Here is an 18,602-nt window from a genome sequence, read left to right as displayed (position 1 = left end):
GTGTACGCCCTGCCCAAACATTCGTGTGCAGGCCCCTCTCGTGTGACTATGAGCTCTCTGGTTGAGCTGCACAGTGGGTGAGACTCCATTTATGTATACATAGACCGGCAGAGCCGCTCTGTGTTTTCCCTATTATGTGCTTGTGTATTGTGCTGGCCTGCATTGCTGGCCACCTATTCTCCATACTGACGCACAAAGGGTTAATGCTCTCTATGCAATAGACCGGCAGAGCCATTCTATTCTTCTCCCCGTAATGTGCTTATGTACTTGAGTTGGCCCGCTTCGCTGGCCACCTGTATTACATACGATTGAACACAGACCGGCAGAACCGCTCTGTATCCCTATGAAGTGCTTATGACATGTGCTGGCCCGCGTTGCAGGCCGCCTGTTCTCACGGGCTTCCCTGGGACTCATGCAGTGATGCTCGGCGCGCACAGCGTTGACAAGGGTGTTCCCGTAGCGTAAGCAACTTACGCAATACGAGAGAACCTCTCATAAGAGAACGTACTCGGTTACCTAACGTAACCTCGGTTCTCTCTAGAAGAGGGAATGAGTATTGCGTAACCTGCCGTGCTCGCGCCACAAGCTTATTCGCTTCATTCAATGAAAACCAGATTTCCAGCCTGTGAGCCCCACTATTATACGCTAAGCCACACCCATTCTGGTGGCCACGCGTAGGCCTTATTGGCGTGATGTTATGCCGGGCTCACCGATAGGCTGCAGCAGTTGCCGCAAGCCAGCCAATGAGCACGCTTATACAGCCTGCCATGGTCTGCTGTCTGCCGCACTGCGTTGACAATAAATACAAAATTAAGGATAATTTTTGGCTTCAGATCTCGAGAAATGATGACTTTACACGTAGTGTAAGCAACTTACACAATACTCGTTCCCTCTTCTAGACGTTTTAGTCAATACGTTTAAACAACAGTGGGTCAATTTAAAGCAGTCGGTTTCTGCAAGTGAAATTAGTTAACTTGAGTTTTAATTTAGTAAAAAAAAATAAATTTTATAACTTTTGTAGCCGTCTGACAAAAATAAAGTCAGTCGGGTTAGTAATAAGTGAAGCTGGTAATGTTGTTTGTGGAGTTGTACTGTGTATAAGATTTGAATGCATGACTAAATAGTTATCATCTCTCTGAGAAACTACAACCTTAAATCCAACAATGTTTCTATAATCAGTTTTTCTGATGGATATTGAAATCATATATTGTATTAAGACATTTTTGAATTCTGATTGATCAGACACACACAGACATCAACAATCAGCATATGAATCTCAACAATGGTGACAATCAAGTTTCATGTAGCAATGCATGCTGGGTTCCAGGATAGTATAACACTCCCAGCATGCACTGCAGTAGGAATAAATAAATGAATAAATTATTGCCACCATTGTTGAGAGACGTGCTGATTTTTCATATCTCTGTGTTTCTACAAGACAGTGTGCATGATGCATTAAAAAAATGTCACTGTAATTCATTGCTGTAGTTTCTCAGTGATGTTCAAATTCAGCAGATAGTAATTGGAGATAATCAGAGATGACAAAAACACAGTGGCAAAACCTGTCAAACAGGGGTTTTCAAATATGTTTATTTCCGTTTTCTTGCAGTTCAGTAGCCTGGGTTTCCCCATGCTGCCTTGAGCGCAGCGCGATTTTATTCACGCTGCTAGGCAGTCTGGATACCATGGACCAGATTTTCCCCTCAGCTAGGGAACCAATCACAGAACGGGGAGGGAGCAGCAAGACGATGACGACATCTATGCGACACACCGAAGCAGTGTGTTTATATCTATGGATCCAACATGACAGACATAAAAATATATGCATATTTTTAGGAACACATCTACAAAAATATGCCTGTATTTCAAGTTGATAAAATAATTAAAAATCCACATCAGTTTATTTGTGCCGACGCGCCACACCCTTCCAGGATCTATAACGTTACCTTGGCTACTTTCACTTTTAAAAATTCTTCATAACCGCGCACGCGCGATCTGCTTGCAGTCGTCGAGATGGATGCTGAGGATCTGAAGAAAAGAATAGCTAGTGGAGATTGTAAAGTTGTCGACAATACGTCATCAAAAATCAAGTCCAGTGTGTGGGAGAAATTTGGAGTTATCTGAAGAAAATATTGTGAAAGGCTTTGCTGCAAACATTTTTGTGTTGGATAGCCGCAAATGTGGAACTTCATCCCTGAGGAAGCACGCAGAAACTGTGGTAACAAAGCAGTTCTATCGAACGGTATTTTTCATATTTAACACTGTTAAGTATGTGTGGTGTGCAGGGCGTGTTTGAACCCAAAATGGTCAGATGTAGGCTAGACGAAATTGCGTGGCATATAGTGGTGTAGCCGCGTCTGTTCGACTGGTAAAATGTTATAAGGCACTCAGTTTTGTGGTAACGTTAGCCATGTTCTCCTTGTGTTAATTGTCGTGTAATAACTTCTGTATGACCTGACAATAAACATTTTTGTAAGTGTGTCTATAATGTGATAGTCTAAACTGATTTTATTTCGGGGCGGGTCGGTGTCGGTTCTATTTTAAGCAGGTCGGGTGCAGATTTTAATTAGTGCTGCTGTCGGGAAACGGGTCGGATGCGGTTTTAAGCCCTGCGGGTACGGGCGGGTGCGGATTAAAAAAATCGGACCCGTGCAGGACTCTGGTGTACACATAAATCTCTGACCCATCGTCGTCTTCGTTGCATATCTTTCGCTCTACAAATGTCATCTGGTATAATTGAAACGATTGGCTATGAGCTACATACAGGTGCATTTGATAGACATTTGTAGCGCCCAATAAACGGCTCTGGGCATTCGTAAACCACGCCTCAAATACGAGAAAATGAACATGTAGTTCCCAGACCACGTCTCAAAGAGAAAGTGGTCTGACGTTAGCCAGGCTAGCAGTTAAGATGAAATGAGAGAGTTTTCTTGCAGTTCAGATGAAATGAGAGACAGTAGAAAGAATTCAGACCTGCTGAGCAGCATTAAATGTAGTTATGCCAAAGGCCTTTGACTGTACAAAACATCTCATGAGAAACAAAACCAGTATACACACTCATATAGGGTTGCGGACGGTTTATCTTTATCTTTGAAAACGTACTCGGTTACCTAATGTAACCTCGGTTCTCTCTAGAAGAGGGAACGAGTATTGCGTAAGTTGCTTATGCTACGGGAAAGTTATCTTTTCTCGAAATATGAAGCCAGAAAATTATCCTTAATTTTTGTATTTATTGTCAACGCAGTGCAGCAGCTAGCAGACCTAGAGCCGCTGCCTAGCGCGCTCATTGGCTGCCGTGCGGCAACTGCAGCAGCCAACCACTGAGCCCTGCGTGACGTCACGCCCAATTGAGGGCGCGCGCGCCCTTACACATCAGAGCCCGCCAGGATGGGCGTGGCTTTAGTGTATATTAGTACAGGCTCGGGTGCTGCTTCCCTGGTTTTCATTCGACTGAGCGAAATCAGCTTGAGGCGCGAGCACAACAGGTTACGCAATACTCGTTCCCTCTTCTAGAGAGAACCGAGGTTACATTAGGTAACCGAGTACGTTCTCTTACGAGAGGTTCTCTCGTATTGTGTAAGTTGCTTACGCTACGGGAACCCCTTGTCAACGCCGTGCGCCGAGCATTCACTATATGAGTCCCAGGAACATAAATAGTGGGAATGAGGTGGCCAGCAACGCGGGCCAATACAAGTACATAAGCACACAGTAGGGGAATACAGAGCGGCGCTTTCGGTCTATTATAAGAACATCAACCCTAATAGTGCAGCTCAGCCAGGAGAGCTGAGTCACGTGAGAGTAGACACTGTGGGCAGAGCATACATCCCGTTAGACTGACAAAACTTTAGCCTGCAAGGCGGGAACTTCCAGGTTATAGAACCTGACAAATGTAGAGGGGGAGGCCCAGCCTGCCGCCATACAAATGTCATGAATAGAAATCCCGCTGGACCAAGCCCACGACGAGGCCATGCCTCTAGTGAAATGAGCCCTGATGCCCAACGGGCACTGCAGGTGTTTAGACGCGTATGCTGCTGCGATAGCTTCCACTATCCATCTGGACAGGCTATGTTTTGAGGCGGCGAGACCCTTGGTGCGCCCACCAAACGAAACAAAGAGCTGCTCCGAGCGTCTGAAGGCGGCGGAGTGCATAATGTAAACTCTCAGCGCCATTGACAGGGCATAGGAGCTTAACATCGCCCTCGCTACCGGATGCTGGCAGAGCCGATAGGGAGATAACCTGTGCTCTGAAGAGAGTGCCAATCACCTTCGGGACATAGCCATGTCTTGGTCTGAGGATGACTTTAGAGTCACTTGGTCCAAACTCGAGACATGTGGCGCTGACAGACAGCGCATGTAAGTCTCCCACATGTTTGACTGATGACAGAGCTATCAGAAACGCGGTTTTGAGCGACAGATAATTCAGATCCACGGAGTCTAATGGTTCAAAGGGATGCGTCTTCAGGGCCTCTAGGACCAAAGAAAGATCCCAAATTGGAACCAATGGGGGTCGCAGGGGATTCATCCTCCTGGCTCCCCTGAGGAAGCGGATGATGAGCTTGTTCCTTCCTATTGACTGGCCGCGCGTTGGCATAGCGAACGCTGCAATAGCCGCCACATACACTTTGAGCGTGGAGGGGGACCTGCCCTTGTCCAACAGCTCCTGAAGGAAGCCGAGCACCCACGAGACCCCACACGTACGTGAGTCTAGATTCTTGTCGGTGCACCATGAGGAGAACACAGTCCATTTATACGCATATAGCCTTCTCATAGAAGGAGGTCTAGACTGCGTGATCGTGTTCACGACCCCTTCTGGCAAAGCAACGGGTATTCGTTGATTATCCACGCATGCAGAGACCAGCGCTCTGGGTGGGGATGCCAGATTGAGCTGCCGGCCTGAGGAGGCAGATCTCTTCTCTCCGGGATCGGCCATGGGGCTACCTGTGACAGCCGCATAAGCTCTGGGAACCAAGTCTGATTCTCCCATCACGGGGCTATGAGGAGCACAGAGTTGATTACTTGAGGTAACGGCGAGATCGGAGGGAAAGCATATAGTGGGAGGCTGGGCAAGGTTTGGCCCAGCGCGTCCTCGTTCTTTTGAAAAGAACTTTGGGCAGTGAGCGTTGTCTTTTGAAGCGAAAAAGGTCGACCTCCGCCCTGCCGAATAGACGCCATAGTAGCTGGACTGTCTGAGGATGCAGGGACCATTCTCCTGGGGGAATGTTGCCCTGGCGGTTCACGTAGAACGCCACAGACATGTTGTCCAATCGGACTAGAACGTTGTGGCCCTGTTATGTATGGGAGGAAGCGCTTCAGCGCGTTCTCGACCGCTATCATCTACAGACAGTTTATATGAAGGCGTTTCTCCCGGTCTGACCACAGGCCAAGACCGGTCTGCCCTCGAAGAGAGCGCCCCAACCTAAGTTGGAGGCATCTGTCGAGATGACCTTTCGGTACGAGACAGCTCCCATCACCACTCCTCGTTGGTACCAGTCGGCTGCTAACCAGGGCTCTAGTGCTGAACGCAGCTCTGAGTCACTCTGATTCGTCTGCCGCCGGAAGCCCATGCTCGGTGAGGCATATGCAATAAGCCCAGCTGAAGTGCTGCTGTCGCTGACACCATACAGCCCAGCAGTCTCTGAAATTACTTCAGAGGAGCGGTGCTGCTCTTCTGGAAATACGTGGCCAGGCATTGAACACAGCATGCGCACTGTGTTGGCAAACGGCCGTCATTGCCACAGAGTCCAGTTCTATTCACAGAAAAGAAACTGACTGTAATGACAGTAATGTGCTCTTGGTCCAATTGACCGTGAGGCCCAGGCTTTCCAGATGGCTGAGACGCACTGTCCTGTGAGATATAAGTTCCATCTCTGACTGTGCCAAAAACAGCCAATCATCCAGATAGTTCAGAATTTGCAAACCCTGATATCTCAGGGGAGCGAGAGCCACGTCCATGCACTTTGTGAATGTACAGGGTGCTAAAGACAGGCCGAACGGGAGAACGGTGTATTGATAACTTTGACCCTCGATGGCGAATCTCAAGAATGGCCTGTGACGGGGTGTTATCTTGTATCTGAAAGTAAGCGTCTTTCAGATCGAGAGAAATAAACCAATCCCTCAGGCGAGGAAGTAACGGCTGGAAAAGCCTGACTCGCTCAGAGAAGGAGGTACCGTTTCTATGGCCCCTTTGCACAGAAGCTTCGTTATTTCTGCACAAAGTAAGTGTGCTACTTCTGTATTCACTGTCATCTCGGTCCGTGCTTGAAAGCGCGGGGGACGGCGAGCGAACTGTAGTGAATAGCCCTCTTTTACTGTGCTCAGCACCCATTCTGACACACCTGGAATAGCTTCCCATGCTTCTCCATCTACAGCTAAGGGCAGAATGGCCTCCGGGTTTCGATTGCCGCACTTCGCAGGCTCGGTAACCTGACTCAGAGGAATGTGCGCGGAGCGGCGCGGAGCGGCGCGGAGCGGCGCGGTGCTTGGATACGGCGGCTCGCTGACAGCGATGGCTGGTCGTTTTACACACGATGTCCCGGTTGCTTTGGACAGGGAACATTTTGTTGGAAAACCGGGACGCGCGAGCAGCGCCGGGGGTAAAGTGTTTGTCAGTAAGTGTGAGCGCTCGTGAGCGGGCACAAGACTTACATTTATAACATGACCGGTGAGTAGTAACTTTGGCCGTGTGACAGAGCGAGCAGTGAGTAGGTGTGGGCACGGGTTCGTGGGCTCTTTTCCTATTTGTAATATTATGAGAGTGGGCTCTGAGAGAGAAACGGGGGGTTATTGTGCCTGTGTGTAGGGGTGAACACTGAGACGTGGGCACATTTTCTACACTTAAAATGCCAGCGGCTTGAGCCGGATTACACTCTTGAGATCTCTCTGGGTCGCCGTAATAATGACGGTTGTGTGCAGGCGAACGGGTAGTTTTACCGGCTCACTTTTAGACGCTCAAAAATACTCAAGCACCATCATGTGAGCGGGAGGGTGCAAGAGGCGGGTCCGCTTTCTGTATGTAAGAAAGCTGGCCGCAAGCTCGGAGAAGCGAACAGCATAATCTTTAACTGCCGCCAGAGCCAGGATTCGAACACGGGTCTCTGGCGCGAAAACCTAAGATTTCGCCACTGAGCAACAGGGGGAAAAACACCTAAGCTTTCAGTAGTGCGAGCATATAAGGGAGCGTCATAATGTTGACCGTCCGCTCTGACATCCCTTGCGAACGGCGCAGTTTGCGTGGCTTAACCAAAGGGAGAGAGTGGGAAGAGGGGTCGTAATAAGCGAATAGCCATAGAGCGTCATCATGTCTTGTGACTGCGTTTGTTTGCAGGCGTGAATGTATTATAACAGGCTCCTTTACTGCAATATTGATATTTCAATATTTAAGAGGGGACTGAGAATGAGCGAGAAATGGAGGTTGGTCCGTCCTCAGCGGTACTAAAAACACTCTCTTTCCTCCTTTCGCCGCACGCGAACGGGGCGCGAGGGCGGGGTAGCTTTCTTGTAAATAAAGCTAACCCCGCGACCATCCGCTTCTGACACCCCTTGTGAACAGCATAGTTTGCGCAGCACAGGCAAAGGGAGAGAGAGCGGGAAGAGGGGCGAGTAGCCCGTAAGCGTCATCATATTCTGCGTCGGCGTTTGATTGCAGGCGTGCATGTATTATAACAGGCTCGTCTACTGCAATATTGATATATCCAGCCGCCTGAACTTAAGAGGGGACTGAGAAATGTGTGAGAATTGGAGGTTGGTCCGGCCTCGGCTGGACTAAAAACACTCTCTCTCCTCTTTTCACCGGTGAGTGAGGCACGCGGGGTGCTGAACATTGCTCGTCCACCCGTCCACTCTGACATCCCTTGTGAACGGCGCAATTTGCGCAGCTCAAACGAAGGGAGAGAGCGGGAAGAGGGGTCGTAATAGGTGAAAAGCCAGAGCTTGTGACGGCGTATGTTTGCAGGCGTGCATGTAATATAACAGGCATCGTTTACTGCAATATTGATATTTCCAGTCGCCTGAATTTAGGAGGGGACTGAGAAATGTGTGAGAGAAGTTGGTCCAGCCGAGGCTGGACTAAAACACTCTCTTTTCTCCTTTCGCCGGTGAGTGACGCGTGCGAACGGGGCACGAGGGGCAGGGTAGCTTTCTTGTAACGTAAAGAAAAACTAGCCCTGTGACCGTCCGCTTCTGACATCCCTTGTGAACGGAGTTTGCAAGTTTGCGCGGTACAGGCAAAGGGAGAGAGAGCGGGAAGAGGGGCGAGTAGCTAAGAGCGTCATCATGTTTTGCGTCGGCGTTTGTTTGCAGGCGTACATGTATTAAAACAGGCTCGTCTACTGCAATATTGATATTTCCTGTGGAGGTGGAGCCGATTTATATATTAAATTCAAAATAGATGCAGCATCAGATTATAGCGGTTGTGTGAAACGTAAATTAAAAAAGAGAAAATATCACGACCCATAGCCACCCTTCAAAAAAACCCAGCAATATCAAATTTTTTCTTCGACATGAAGAAAAGACAGAGACATCGATAGGCATCCCCAGCAGAAGGCAATAGCAGCGAAAAAATGCCTCAAACAATACGACTGAAGCAGCAGCTAATGTTGTGAGCAAAGGTGGTAACACAACGTCTAAAATTTGTTCTGCTAAAGGTAATGATTATTTACCATTATTTCTGGGCAAATATGTGGCACTGTTGTCGATTTAAAATTTGTGGAATGGTTTTCTCTTTTAGCTGATTGCTTTGAGATGCTTATTACATGCTTTTGTGGACTGAATTCATTCCGATTGATGGTAAATGGTAAATGGACTGCATTTATATAGCGCCTTCACAGACCTATGGCCACCAAAGCGCTTTACATATAGCCTCACATTCACCCATTCATACACCAACGGCGATAGATTGATGAATCTGAATGTTTTTAACATTTGAACATAGTGTTTAACATTACATGAACGCTAAACATGTGATCAGGTTGATGTGCGCATTTATGCACAAGCTTAAAATCGGAGTACTGCACAAATATAAAGAGTTTCCTGCTGTTTGCGCATAATACCCATCTTCTACATTGGTTTTTATTTGTTTTAAACAGTAGGCTTAATATTTATCCATTTCTGGTCATAATTTGGGGACAGTGAGCATATAACCATTGTTGTACCCTGTTTTATCACGCAGTAAAAACGCCCCTCTCTCCTCGCGCCCAAAAGCAGTCGTCTGTGGATGAGAATCCGAAACAAGGACTGGTGGGACATTGTCCTGTTCCACTTCACAGACACTGAGTGAAAGAAGAATTATAGAATGACGGGACACTCATTTATATGACACTTTATTCAGCAGGATGAACAGCTCGTTCAGCGCGTCATCTGTCATTATGCTATTTCAGTGTCATTGAACATACGCAGTCCTTTCAGGTTCGGTTTTCAATCCGATCAAGTGTTTTCTTACAATGCACTTACAATGTGGTCACCCTAGGGCACTACACTGTGTTAATCCGGGCCTGCCTTCAGCCACAGCCTTAGATGAACTGAAGATAAAAGAAGACATTAACTCTCTCAAGATCTCAGCAGAGGAGGATTAAACAACTCCACACACTGAGCTCCACTTTGTGAGCTAGAATGAAAAAAGAAAAGCCTGAAAAAAATGAAAGCTAAACAATTCAAGAGTCAAGAGCCCAGTTTAAAAAAAATCTGATCTCCATATTGGTGACTACAAACTTTATTATTTTCAATAAAACATCAACATCTAAACCTGTTAATTCTCAACAAGAACTTCTGTAGACGTATGACAGAAATAAAATCAATCTGGTTGGTAAAGCTGTTTTTTTGTTGTTTAACACTCTGCTGAGATCTTGAGAGATCTGTTAATGTTTAATATTCTGTTGTGATTTAAAGGGCTTCTGTATCGTCTGTTTTGTGGGTTACCATTGTGCTGAAGAGTAGAGCCTGTGCTTCAGTCCAGGAGAAGAATGAGAAACACTGACGATATTCTGCAAGTTGCTTTTTTTTTTTTTTTTTTTTTTTTTAAAGCATGTATCTGTATTGCAATGATTTTTTAAATAAATTTGTTTATTATTTAATCAATTACGTTTCATAAATGGAAATAAAAGTACAGTTTATCTTTGTCCCAACACTTGTCTGTTTTTGTGCTAGCAACTTACAACTTTGAGTAAAACATCCTTGAGAAATTTTAGGCAATAGTTTCCCATGTTTTATAAGTACACTCAACTAATTACAATTTACAGTGTAAATATATTTACAATATATTTTGCAATATATGAAAAGCAGCAATTCCTTATGTATTATTACATTTATTGTAATATACTGTATAACAATATATTTATGCAATATATGATTTAATTTATTTTTCTGTATATTTACTCTATATAATATATTGATCATAAATGTATGGAAAAACATTTTTGTTCTGTAAGGGTTATAAGTCATCGAAAATAATTCAACAAAGACCACATTTGAACTACAGTAGTCAACATTTGAAGGGGATCAAAAAAGTTCATCAAAGTTGTCCTTAGACAAGAGTGGGTATTTAAAAAAAAACATCATGTATAACTTGAAAATGGAAATGGAAAAAACATCTTTGAGAACCGCATTTTACAGGTTTTACAGTGGCAAAACCTGTAAAATGCGGTTCTCAAAGATGTTTTTTCCATTTCCATTTTCAAGTTATACATGATGTTTTTTTAAAAATATATACTTTTTTCACAGCAGGTGTTTGAATGATTGAAAGAATGTTTCAGGAACACTTACCTTTAAACAGCATTCTCTGAATTATTTTATGTTCTCAGAATGTTACAAATCAACGTTCCTAGAATAGAACACAGTCCCTTTTCCCACGGCCCACAAGCCGCAAAGAATAATGGCACTGAAGTGGCACAGATCTGGATTAGAGACAAGGGCCACACATGGGCCATAACTGGCCCGAGTCTCAGCCAAATACTAATCTATAGCCCTGCACTGGGACTAAATGGGACAATTTAAGTGCAAAAAACATTTACAGAAAAACTTCCTGAATTATTACTTACAAACACATTCACTGTAAAATGCAAATCTCTTGCAGTTAACTACATGCATGGATTAATGTGACCCCCAGCTGACAGAATTTTGTTCTACTAAGGTTGAATTGCTAGTATATGAATTCTCTCAGGTTGCGGTCAAGAAATAGTGTCTAATGCTAGACATTTGGGACTCCATTCATACTCCGTAATAACAGCACTTTCCTCTGTCATTAGCCCTATTCGGACGGGACTAGTTTCACAGGGGGACGTTAGAGAAATTTCTGTTTCACAGACGTACTTTGAGATTTTAATCCTGTCAGAATCTGCCATGTCTGTCTTTTTCTCACACGACCTCTGTAAAAATTCCAGAGCAAATGACCTACTGTTTTTCGTCAAACTCGGCGGTCCTCAGAGAAATCTAATCCCGTCCGAATGCGAATGTCTGTGATTGCCGAAAATGTTTTTTTTTTCCAAAGCGCTTTTTCTTGTGTGTTTTGGTCAACGTGAACTGCCATACAATCTCTCGCTATCGCGCCGGTGTTCAAGTTTCTGCTTTTTGCACACCGATAATGGATGTAGATGTGTTCGGTACACTGCGAAGAAATAAAAAAATGAAATCAACAAGAAAGAGCCAAATCACGTAAACTGTCAAGACTGGCTACTGTAATATCAGTTTCAGGTAAGATCACTTTCATTTCTGCACTTCATTACATAACGTGTAAATTATATAAGTTAAAACTTTTTATTCCAGTGGGTTTATTATAAGAACCCAGTTCTATAAAATCATGATGATAAATGTATGTTTAGTTTTTTTATACTACAATTTTTATAAAATGTTTACAAAACAGTAAATACGTTAGGACGTTTTACTTTAAATATTTCAAAGTGCTTAATTTTAAAAGTACTTAATTTCAAAATACATTTGATACATTTGACCATACGCAATCCACACATTCTGAACACGTGATCTTCTGCAATGCCCACATGTAAAACACAGACACTCCTACCTCGGTAATAAACACGGAGATGTTAGTCCCGTCCGAATCCGTACATGAAATCACAGACGTAGGTTGATAAGAATTGTAACTCAAACGTCGTTTGGAAAACTAGTCCCGTCCGAATAGGGCTATTGTTGAATGAATGTTTGTGTGTTTTCATTAAATTACAACCCCAAATCAGAAAAAGTTGGGACACTGTACAAATTGTGAGTAAAAAATGAATGGAATAATTTACAAATCTTATAAACTTATATTTTATTCACAATAGAATATAGATAACATATCAAATGTTGAAAGTGAGACATTTTGAAATGTCATGCCAAATATTGTCTCATTTTGGATTTCATGAGAGCTACACATTCCAAAAAAGTTGGGACAGGTAGCAATAAGAGGCCGGAAAAGTTAAATGTACATATAAGGAACAGCTGGAGGACCAATTTGCAACTTATTAGGTCAATTGGCAACATGATTGGGTATAAAAAGAGCCTCTCAGAGTGGCAGTGTCTCTCAGAAGTCAAGATGGGCAGAGGATCACCAATTCCCCCAATGCTGCGGCGAAAAATAGTGGAGCAATATCAGAAAGGAGTTCCTCAGAGAAAAATTGCAAAGAGCTTGAAGTTATCATCATCTACAGTGCATAATATCATCCAAAGATTCAGAGAATCTGGAACAATCTCTGTGCGTAAGGGTCAAGGCCGGAAAACCATACTGGATGCCTGTAATCTTCGGGTCCTTAGACGGCACTGCATCACATACAGGAATGCTACTGTAATGGAAATCACAACATGGGCTCAGGAATACTTCCAGAAAACATTGTCGGTGAACACAATCCACCGTGCCATTCGCCGTTGCCAGCTAGGACTCTATAGGTCAAAAAATAAGCCATATCTAAACAGGATCCAGAAGCGCAGGCGTTTTCTCTGGGCCAAGGCTCATTAAAAATGGACTGTGGCAAAGTGGAAAACTGTTCTGTGGTCAGACGAATCAAAATTTGAAGTTCTTTTTGGAAAACTGGGACGCCATGTCATCCAGACTAAAGAGGACAAAAACTACCCAAGTTGTTATCAGCGCTCAGTTCAGAAGCCTGCATCTCTGATGGTATGGGGTTGCATGAGTGCGTGTGGCATGGTCAGCTTACACATCTGGAAAGGCACCATCAATGCTGAAAGGTATATCCAAGTTCTAGAACAACATATGCTCCCATCCAGACGTCGTCTATTTCAGGGAAGACCTTGCATTTTCCAACATGACAATGCCAGACCATATACTGCATCAATTACAATATCATGGCTGCGTAGAAGGATCCGGGTACTGAAATGGCCAGCCTGCAGTCCAGATCTTTCACCCATAGAAACATTTGATGCATCATAAAGAGGAAGATGCAACAAAGAAGACCTAAGACAGTTGAGCAACTAGAAGCCTGTATTAGACAAGAATGGGACAACATTCCTATTCCTAAACTTGAGCAACTTGTCTCCTCAGTCCCCAGACGTTTGCAGACTGTTATAAAAAGAAGAGGGGATGCCACACAGTGGTAAACATGGCCTTGTCCCAACTTTTATGAGATGTGTAGATGCCATGAAATTTAAAATCAACCTATTTTGCCCTTAAAATGATACATTTTCTCAGTTTAAACATTTGATATGTCATCTATGTTGTATTCTGAATAAAATATTGAAATGTGAAACTTCCACATCATTGCTTTCTGACTGTTTTTATTCACAATTTGTTCAGTGTCCCAACTTTTTCTGATTTGGGTTGTAGTTTGTGTGTAATGACCCCGTTCACACCGCAAGTCTTAATGCTCAATTCAGATTTTTTGCTCAGATCCGATTTTTTTGTTTGGCTGTTCACATTACCTTTTAAAATGTGGCCTATATCAGATTCCAGTGTGAACGGTTTGCGGTTTCGAACTGACCCGCATGCGCAAAAGAACAATAACAATGACATCAGACGCAGTACGCTGTTGCACTAAAGTTGGGGAGGTTATGGAGGAGGTAAGCATTTTCGCTTTTATTTCAAAATGTTTGTGTAATGGCAGCTGTAACATTAATGTGCAGGTGCTGAGGAGGAGAAGAATGAAGAGAAATAGAGCAAATTTGGCTATTTTGCGGGGTTATGGCTGCAAATTCCCTACAGAGGTCTGTATGGATGCGGAGACAAAGCCAGGAGTGATGGGAATGTGATGTGATTAGCTTCACAGACGTAAAACTTTCTGGTGACGAGGGTAACTTTTGATTATCTCTGTCAGCGCCTCTTCTCAAGACTCCTACGGCAGGACACTCACACTTTAGGCGACCCATCTCCGTGCGGAAACGTGTAGGAGTTGGTCTGTATTGGCTGGCAACAGGGATCAGTTACCGCACGATGGGTAACCTGTTTGGCATTGCCAGGTCCTCTGTGTGCACGATTGTGCACGAATTTTGCAAGGCCGTGCGCCAAGTCCTCATGCCCGAGTTCACAAAACTGCCCAAAGGAGATGCCCTCCGGGAGGTCCTACAAGGCTTCCAAAAGAGGTGTGGTTTTCCACATTGTGTTGGAGCAATTGACGGGAGTCATAACCCCATCATTGCCCCAGAAGAAATTCATGTTGACTACTTCAATCACAAAGGATGGCATTCGGTCCTTCTGCAGGGAGTTGTAGATCATCAGTTCTGGTAAGCCTGCTACAATTATCAAGCGTAGCGTTAGTTCTGGCTGGTCACGTTAGTCAAGCTCGCATCAGCTGATCCACATCTACCTATAGGAATACGACACCTATCACCCTATACATATATAAGCTCCTTCAGTGTTATCAGCAGCTATCGCGTTCTCAGGAGCGAATTAAATGGCGGAATTCGGCAGGCAAACAACATCATCTCACAAGGAACCGTGCAATCGGGAATTTAGCAAGAGGAATTAGTTCCCCACATGGATTTCACCTCAGATTCATCTTAAACTTGAACACGAGATTTGCCGCATTGCTCATAAGTTTCCTGATTTGGAAGTGACCTCAGTCGCATTGCTGCTTGCATCGCTGCATTATTGACACAGGACTCGACGTGATTCATTCTCCATTCATCTCCGAAAGTCTTCACAAAGCTAAGCTAAGTTCCTTTTTAATGCTCATTGCTAAAATCTATAAGGGTTTTGGCAACATGCTTGTTGCTAATGCTATACGTGTGGCTTGGGCTATTCTAGTCGTTTTGCTTCGCTAGGTAACTTGCTAGGCTCATGCGATCATATTGGCTATGTGCGTTACTATGTGTTGTCATTGGCAACTGATCACGTTGCACACGCTGTGCTTTTAGCACTATGCAGCACAGATTCAAGCAGCTGCTTGATATGAATTAACAATTCATGGTGCAAACGGAATAATTCTGCTGTGGCACAGCTTTAAAAAAGACAGTAAACAGTCACAATTCAGTTGAGTCACTTCGGACACGCTTGGTCTATCTAGTTCTTGGAAACACGTCGTTCTTAAAGCTACAGTGTATTGTATACAGTGCTTTCATTTTAATGCATTGCTTTTTTTAAGGGCTTGTATCTTTATAGGCTGAAATTCAACATGGTGGTATATTTAAGCTGTGTATAAGTAAAAAAAAAAAAAAAAAAACTATTATTGAAACATTGCTTGTTCTAAGGCTATCTAGTGGCTATTAAAAACTGCTGTTTTAAAAGATGTTAGTGGCTATTGAAACATGGTTATTTTATTTTTAAGGTTATTTAGCCCAGTCGTTATTTGGAACATGGCTTTGTTTTAGGCTTATACCTGGTGTCATTGTCACATGCTGTGCTAAATTTTTCAGGCATCAGTAATATGCTGTAATTTCAGCAACATTGCTATCAGTACTGTATGGTGGTTGCTAGAGCAATGTTATCGAATATGTGTTTGTTACTTCGGCTTGTGCATACTGTCCTCAGCAACATGCTATAGTAATCAAGCGTTGTTTATGCTATCTGGTTGCATTGGAAAAATGCCTGTGCTTTATTCTATCTGATTATTGCAACATAATGTGTTAAAGTTACCACATGCTTGTGGCTAAAAGCTATCTAGATATCGGCAACATACTTGTGCGAAATACACAGTACATTCACCGCAGAGGTCTGGTATTCAACACTAACAACATTGTAGCTTGATGGTCCTGTGAAGGACTGTGGAATCATGGGAGTCGTCATCTTCACCTCCACAGCCGAAGGAATCCGTAGGACGGGAGCAGTAATCATGTTCATTAATGAGGAAGCACACTGTATGTCATTGCTTAGCTGCGCACTGCACACTGCATCTGACTCAGAGCTAGAGGATGTATGCTTCTCTGACTGGACTACGCTAGTTTTAATACTAGTCCTATGGTTATACAAACATGCTAGTTGTATTAGTTTTCTTGTTGCTAGTCAGAGCTATTGCTGTAGGGTGTATGCTTCCCCTGCCAAACTACACTAGTTTTAGCAATAGTTCTGTGATTTACACTATGCTTGTTGTATTAGTTTGTTGCCGCTAGTCGGAGCTATTGCTGTAGGGTGTATGCTTCCCCTGCCAAACTACACTAGTTTTATATTTCCGCGATTATACAACATGCTTGTATCAGATTTTGCTGCCGCTAGGGGTGTAAGCTTCCCCAATAGATCCCATACAATTGTTAAATTGGCTACAGCAACACTCTTGTTGCCATGTGTCCTTGCTTGCTCCAGCTTGGTGTGATGCTTCCTCAATTAGATTGGATCTATAGTGCTCAACATATGATGCTAAAATCAGGATGTTACCATTCTATCAGCCTCAGTTGTGGTGGGGGTAGTGTGTAAAAAATTATAATAACAAAATGTGTGTGTATATAATTTTTTATAATTTTTCTCTTTTCTACAGAAGTATATACAGAAGTATATAAGTAACTACAACCAAGTATAACAAGGTTATGACGTCATTAACAGGCGTCACTCAAAGAAACTGGATCTGGACTGCGGATATACAACAAGCAAGCAGCTGATTCATTTTGATATCTAATTTTCACTTCATTTCAGGTGGATGTCATTCATTGCAATATGCATGTTCACTGCTAAACATTTCGGGTATTGACAACATGCTTGTTGCTGGTATTGTTGGTAGCATGCTGTTGCTCAAGCTTTTCAGGTATTGGCAACATGCTTGTTGCCTTGGCTCACCCAGGTAACTACAAAAGCATCCAAATTGCGCTGTCAGTTGGTTTTGGGGGATATTGGCATATGGTTTTGTTTTGGGGGGTTATTGCTGCTCTTCCTGCTCTTATCCATGCTAGGCTGCATGGATGCGCAGGGAGTTCTCGCCCAGAACGGAACCATACCGCCAATCCAAACTGTATGCAAATTGTCAATCATATTTGACGGTAGTGGTCCTGACAGAAATCAAGCGTAGCGTTAGTTCTGGCAGGTCACGTTAGTCAAGCTCGCATCAGCTGATCCACATCTACCTATAGGAATACGACACCTATCACCCTATACATATATAAGCTCCTTCAGTATTATCAGCAGCTATCGCGTTCTCAGGAGCGAATTACCCTCCTCCCTCCCCAGCTCCTCCTCTCGCCCAGTCAGGATTTGACATTCTGATTCCTCTTGAATCAGAACAATTATCGAATATGTTGTACTTTTAAAATCTTGAACTAAATATATTTGCACGTTGGTTCTGTTCTGTTTACCCCAAGGGGGATTATTGCTGCTCTCCCTGCTCTTATCCATGCTAGGCTGCATGGATGCGCAGGGAGTTCTCACCCAGAACGGAACCATACCGCCAATCCAAACTGTATGCAAATTGTCAATCATATTTGACAGTAGTGGTCCTGACAGAAATGAAATAATCTCTCCTGTAATTTCTTTACTTTACTAGTGCTAGCCGTCATTGATTGAAAAGTCTGATTTAGGTTTATAAAATAGTTAAATAATGCTGCCTTGTGATACAATTATGTGGTATGGCTTGTCGGTAGGCCTACTGATATTAAAATATGATAGCCCCTCTTGTTTGCAGTATCCATCTGTTTGTTTTGTTTTGACAATCCCCTACCGATCATTTCCAAATTAGCCTATATTTAAATGTAGCACAGTGCAGTAATAACTGATTTGTGTTTCTTTTCATAATTGTTTACATGGACAAAATTATAAAATAACACATCACATGTCCCCATAACAGTTTCACCAACATCCACACAGGATGGCCTGGAAGTGTCCATGACGCCAGGGTTCTTAGGAATTCCCGTGTCTTTGCAATGGCAGAGAGAGGGGAGCTTTTTCCACCAGTAAGTTGTTCTATCACTATCATGCACACATGTACACACACAAAAAAATCCTATTTGGAAACAGTACCATCTTAGTATAAAGGAGATTAAAATATTTAGAGAAACATATAACATCTAATAAATTCCATCGCCAAAGGACACAGTGGAGATCAACGGTGTCCAAGTACCGATCATGTTGCTTGGTGACCCGGCGTACCCTATGCGGAGCTGGCTGCTTAAAGGGTACACTGACACAGGATACCTGACAGGGCAGCAAAGGTACTTTAACCAGCGACACAGCAAAGCCAAGGTGACGGTGGATTGTGCATTCGGCGATTGAAGGGGCGGTGGAGATGCCTGGGGAAACGGCTGGATGT

General features: G+C 43.7%; 1 protein-coding gene across 1 annotated transcript; it reads left to right on the top strand.

Moving 5' to 3' along the window:
- Positions 1 to 14,266: 14,266 nt before the first annotated feature.
- LOC307155445 (uncharacterized protein) lies at positions 14,267 to 18,602 on the top strand. The gene is made up of 3 exons (XM_079866063.1): positions 14,267 to 14,658; positions 18,141 to 18,246; positions 18,383 to 18,602. The coding sequence occupies exons 1-3, from the start codon at positions 14,369 to 14,371 to the stop codon at positions 18,563 to 18,565; spliced, it is 579 nt and encodes a 192-aa protein (XP_079722189.1). The 5' UTR covers positions 14,267 to 14,368; the 3' UTR covers positions 18,566 to 18,602.

Source organism: Squalius cephalus (genome assembly GCF_949319135.1).
Source record: "Squalius cephalus genome assembly, chromosome: 1".
NCBI lineage: Eukaryota > Metazoa > Chordata > Actinopteri > Cypriniformes > Leuciscidae > Squalius > Squalius cephalus.
The sequence above is the reverse complement of the archived record's forward strand: the minus strand, read 5'-3'. Positions and strand labels throughout refer to the sequence as shown.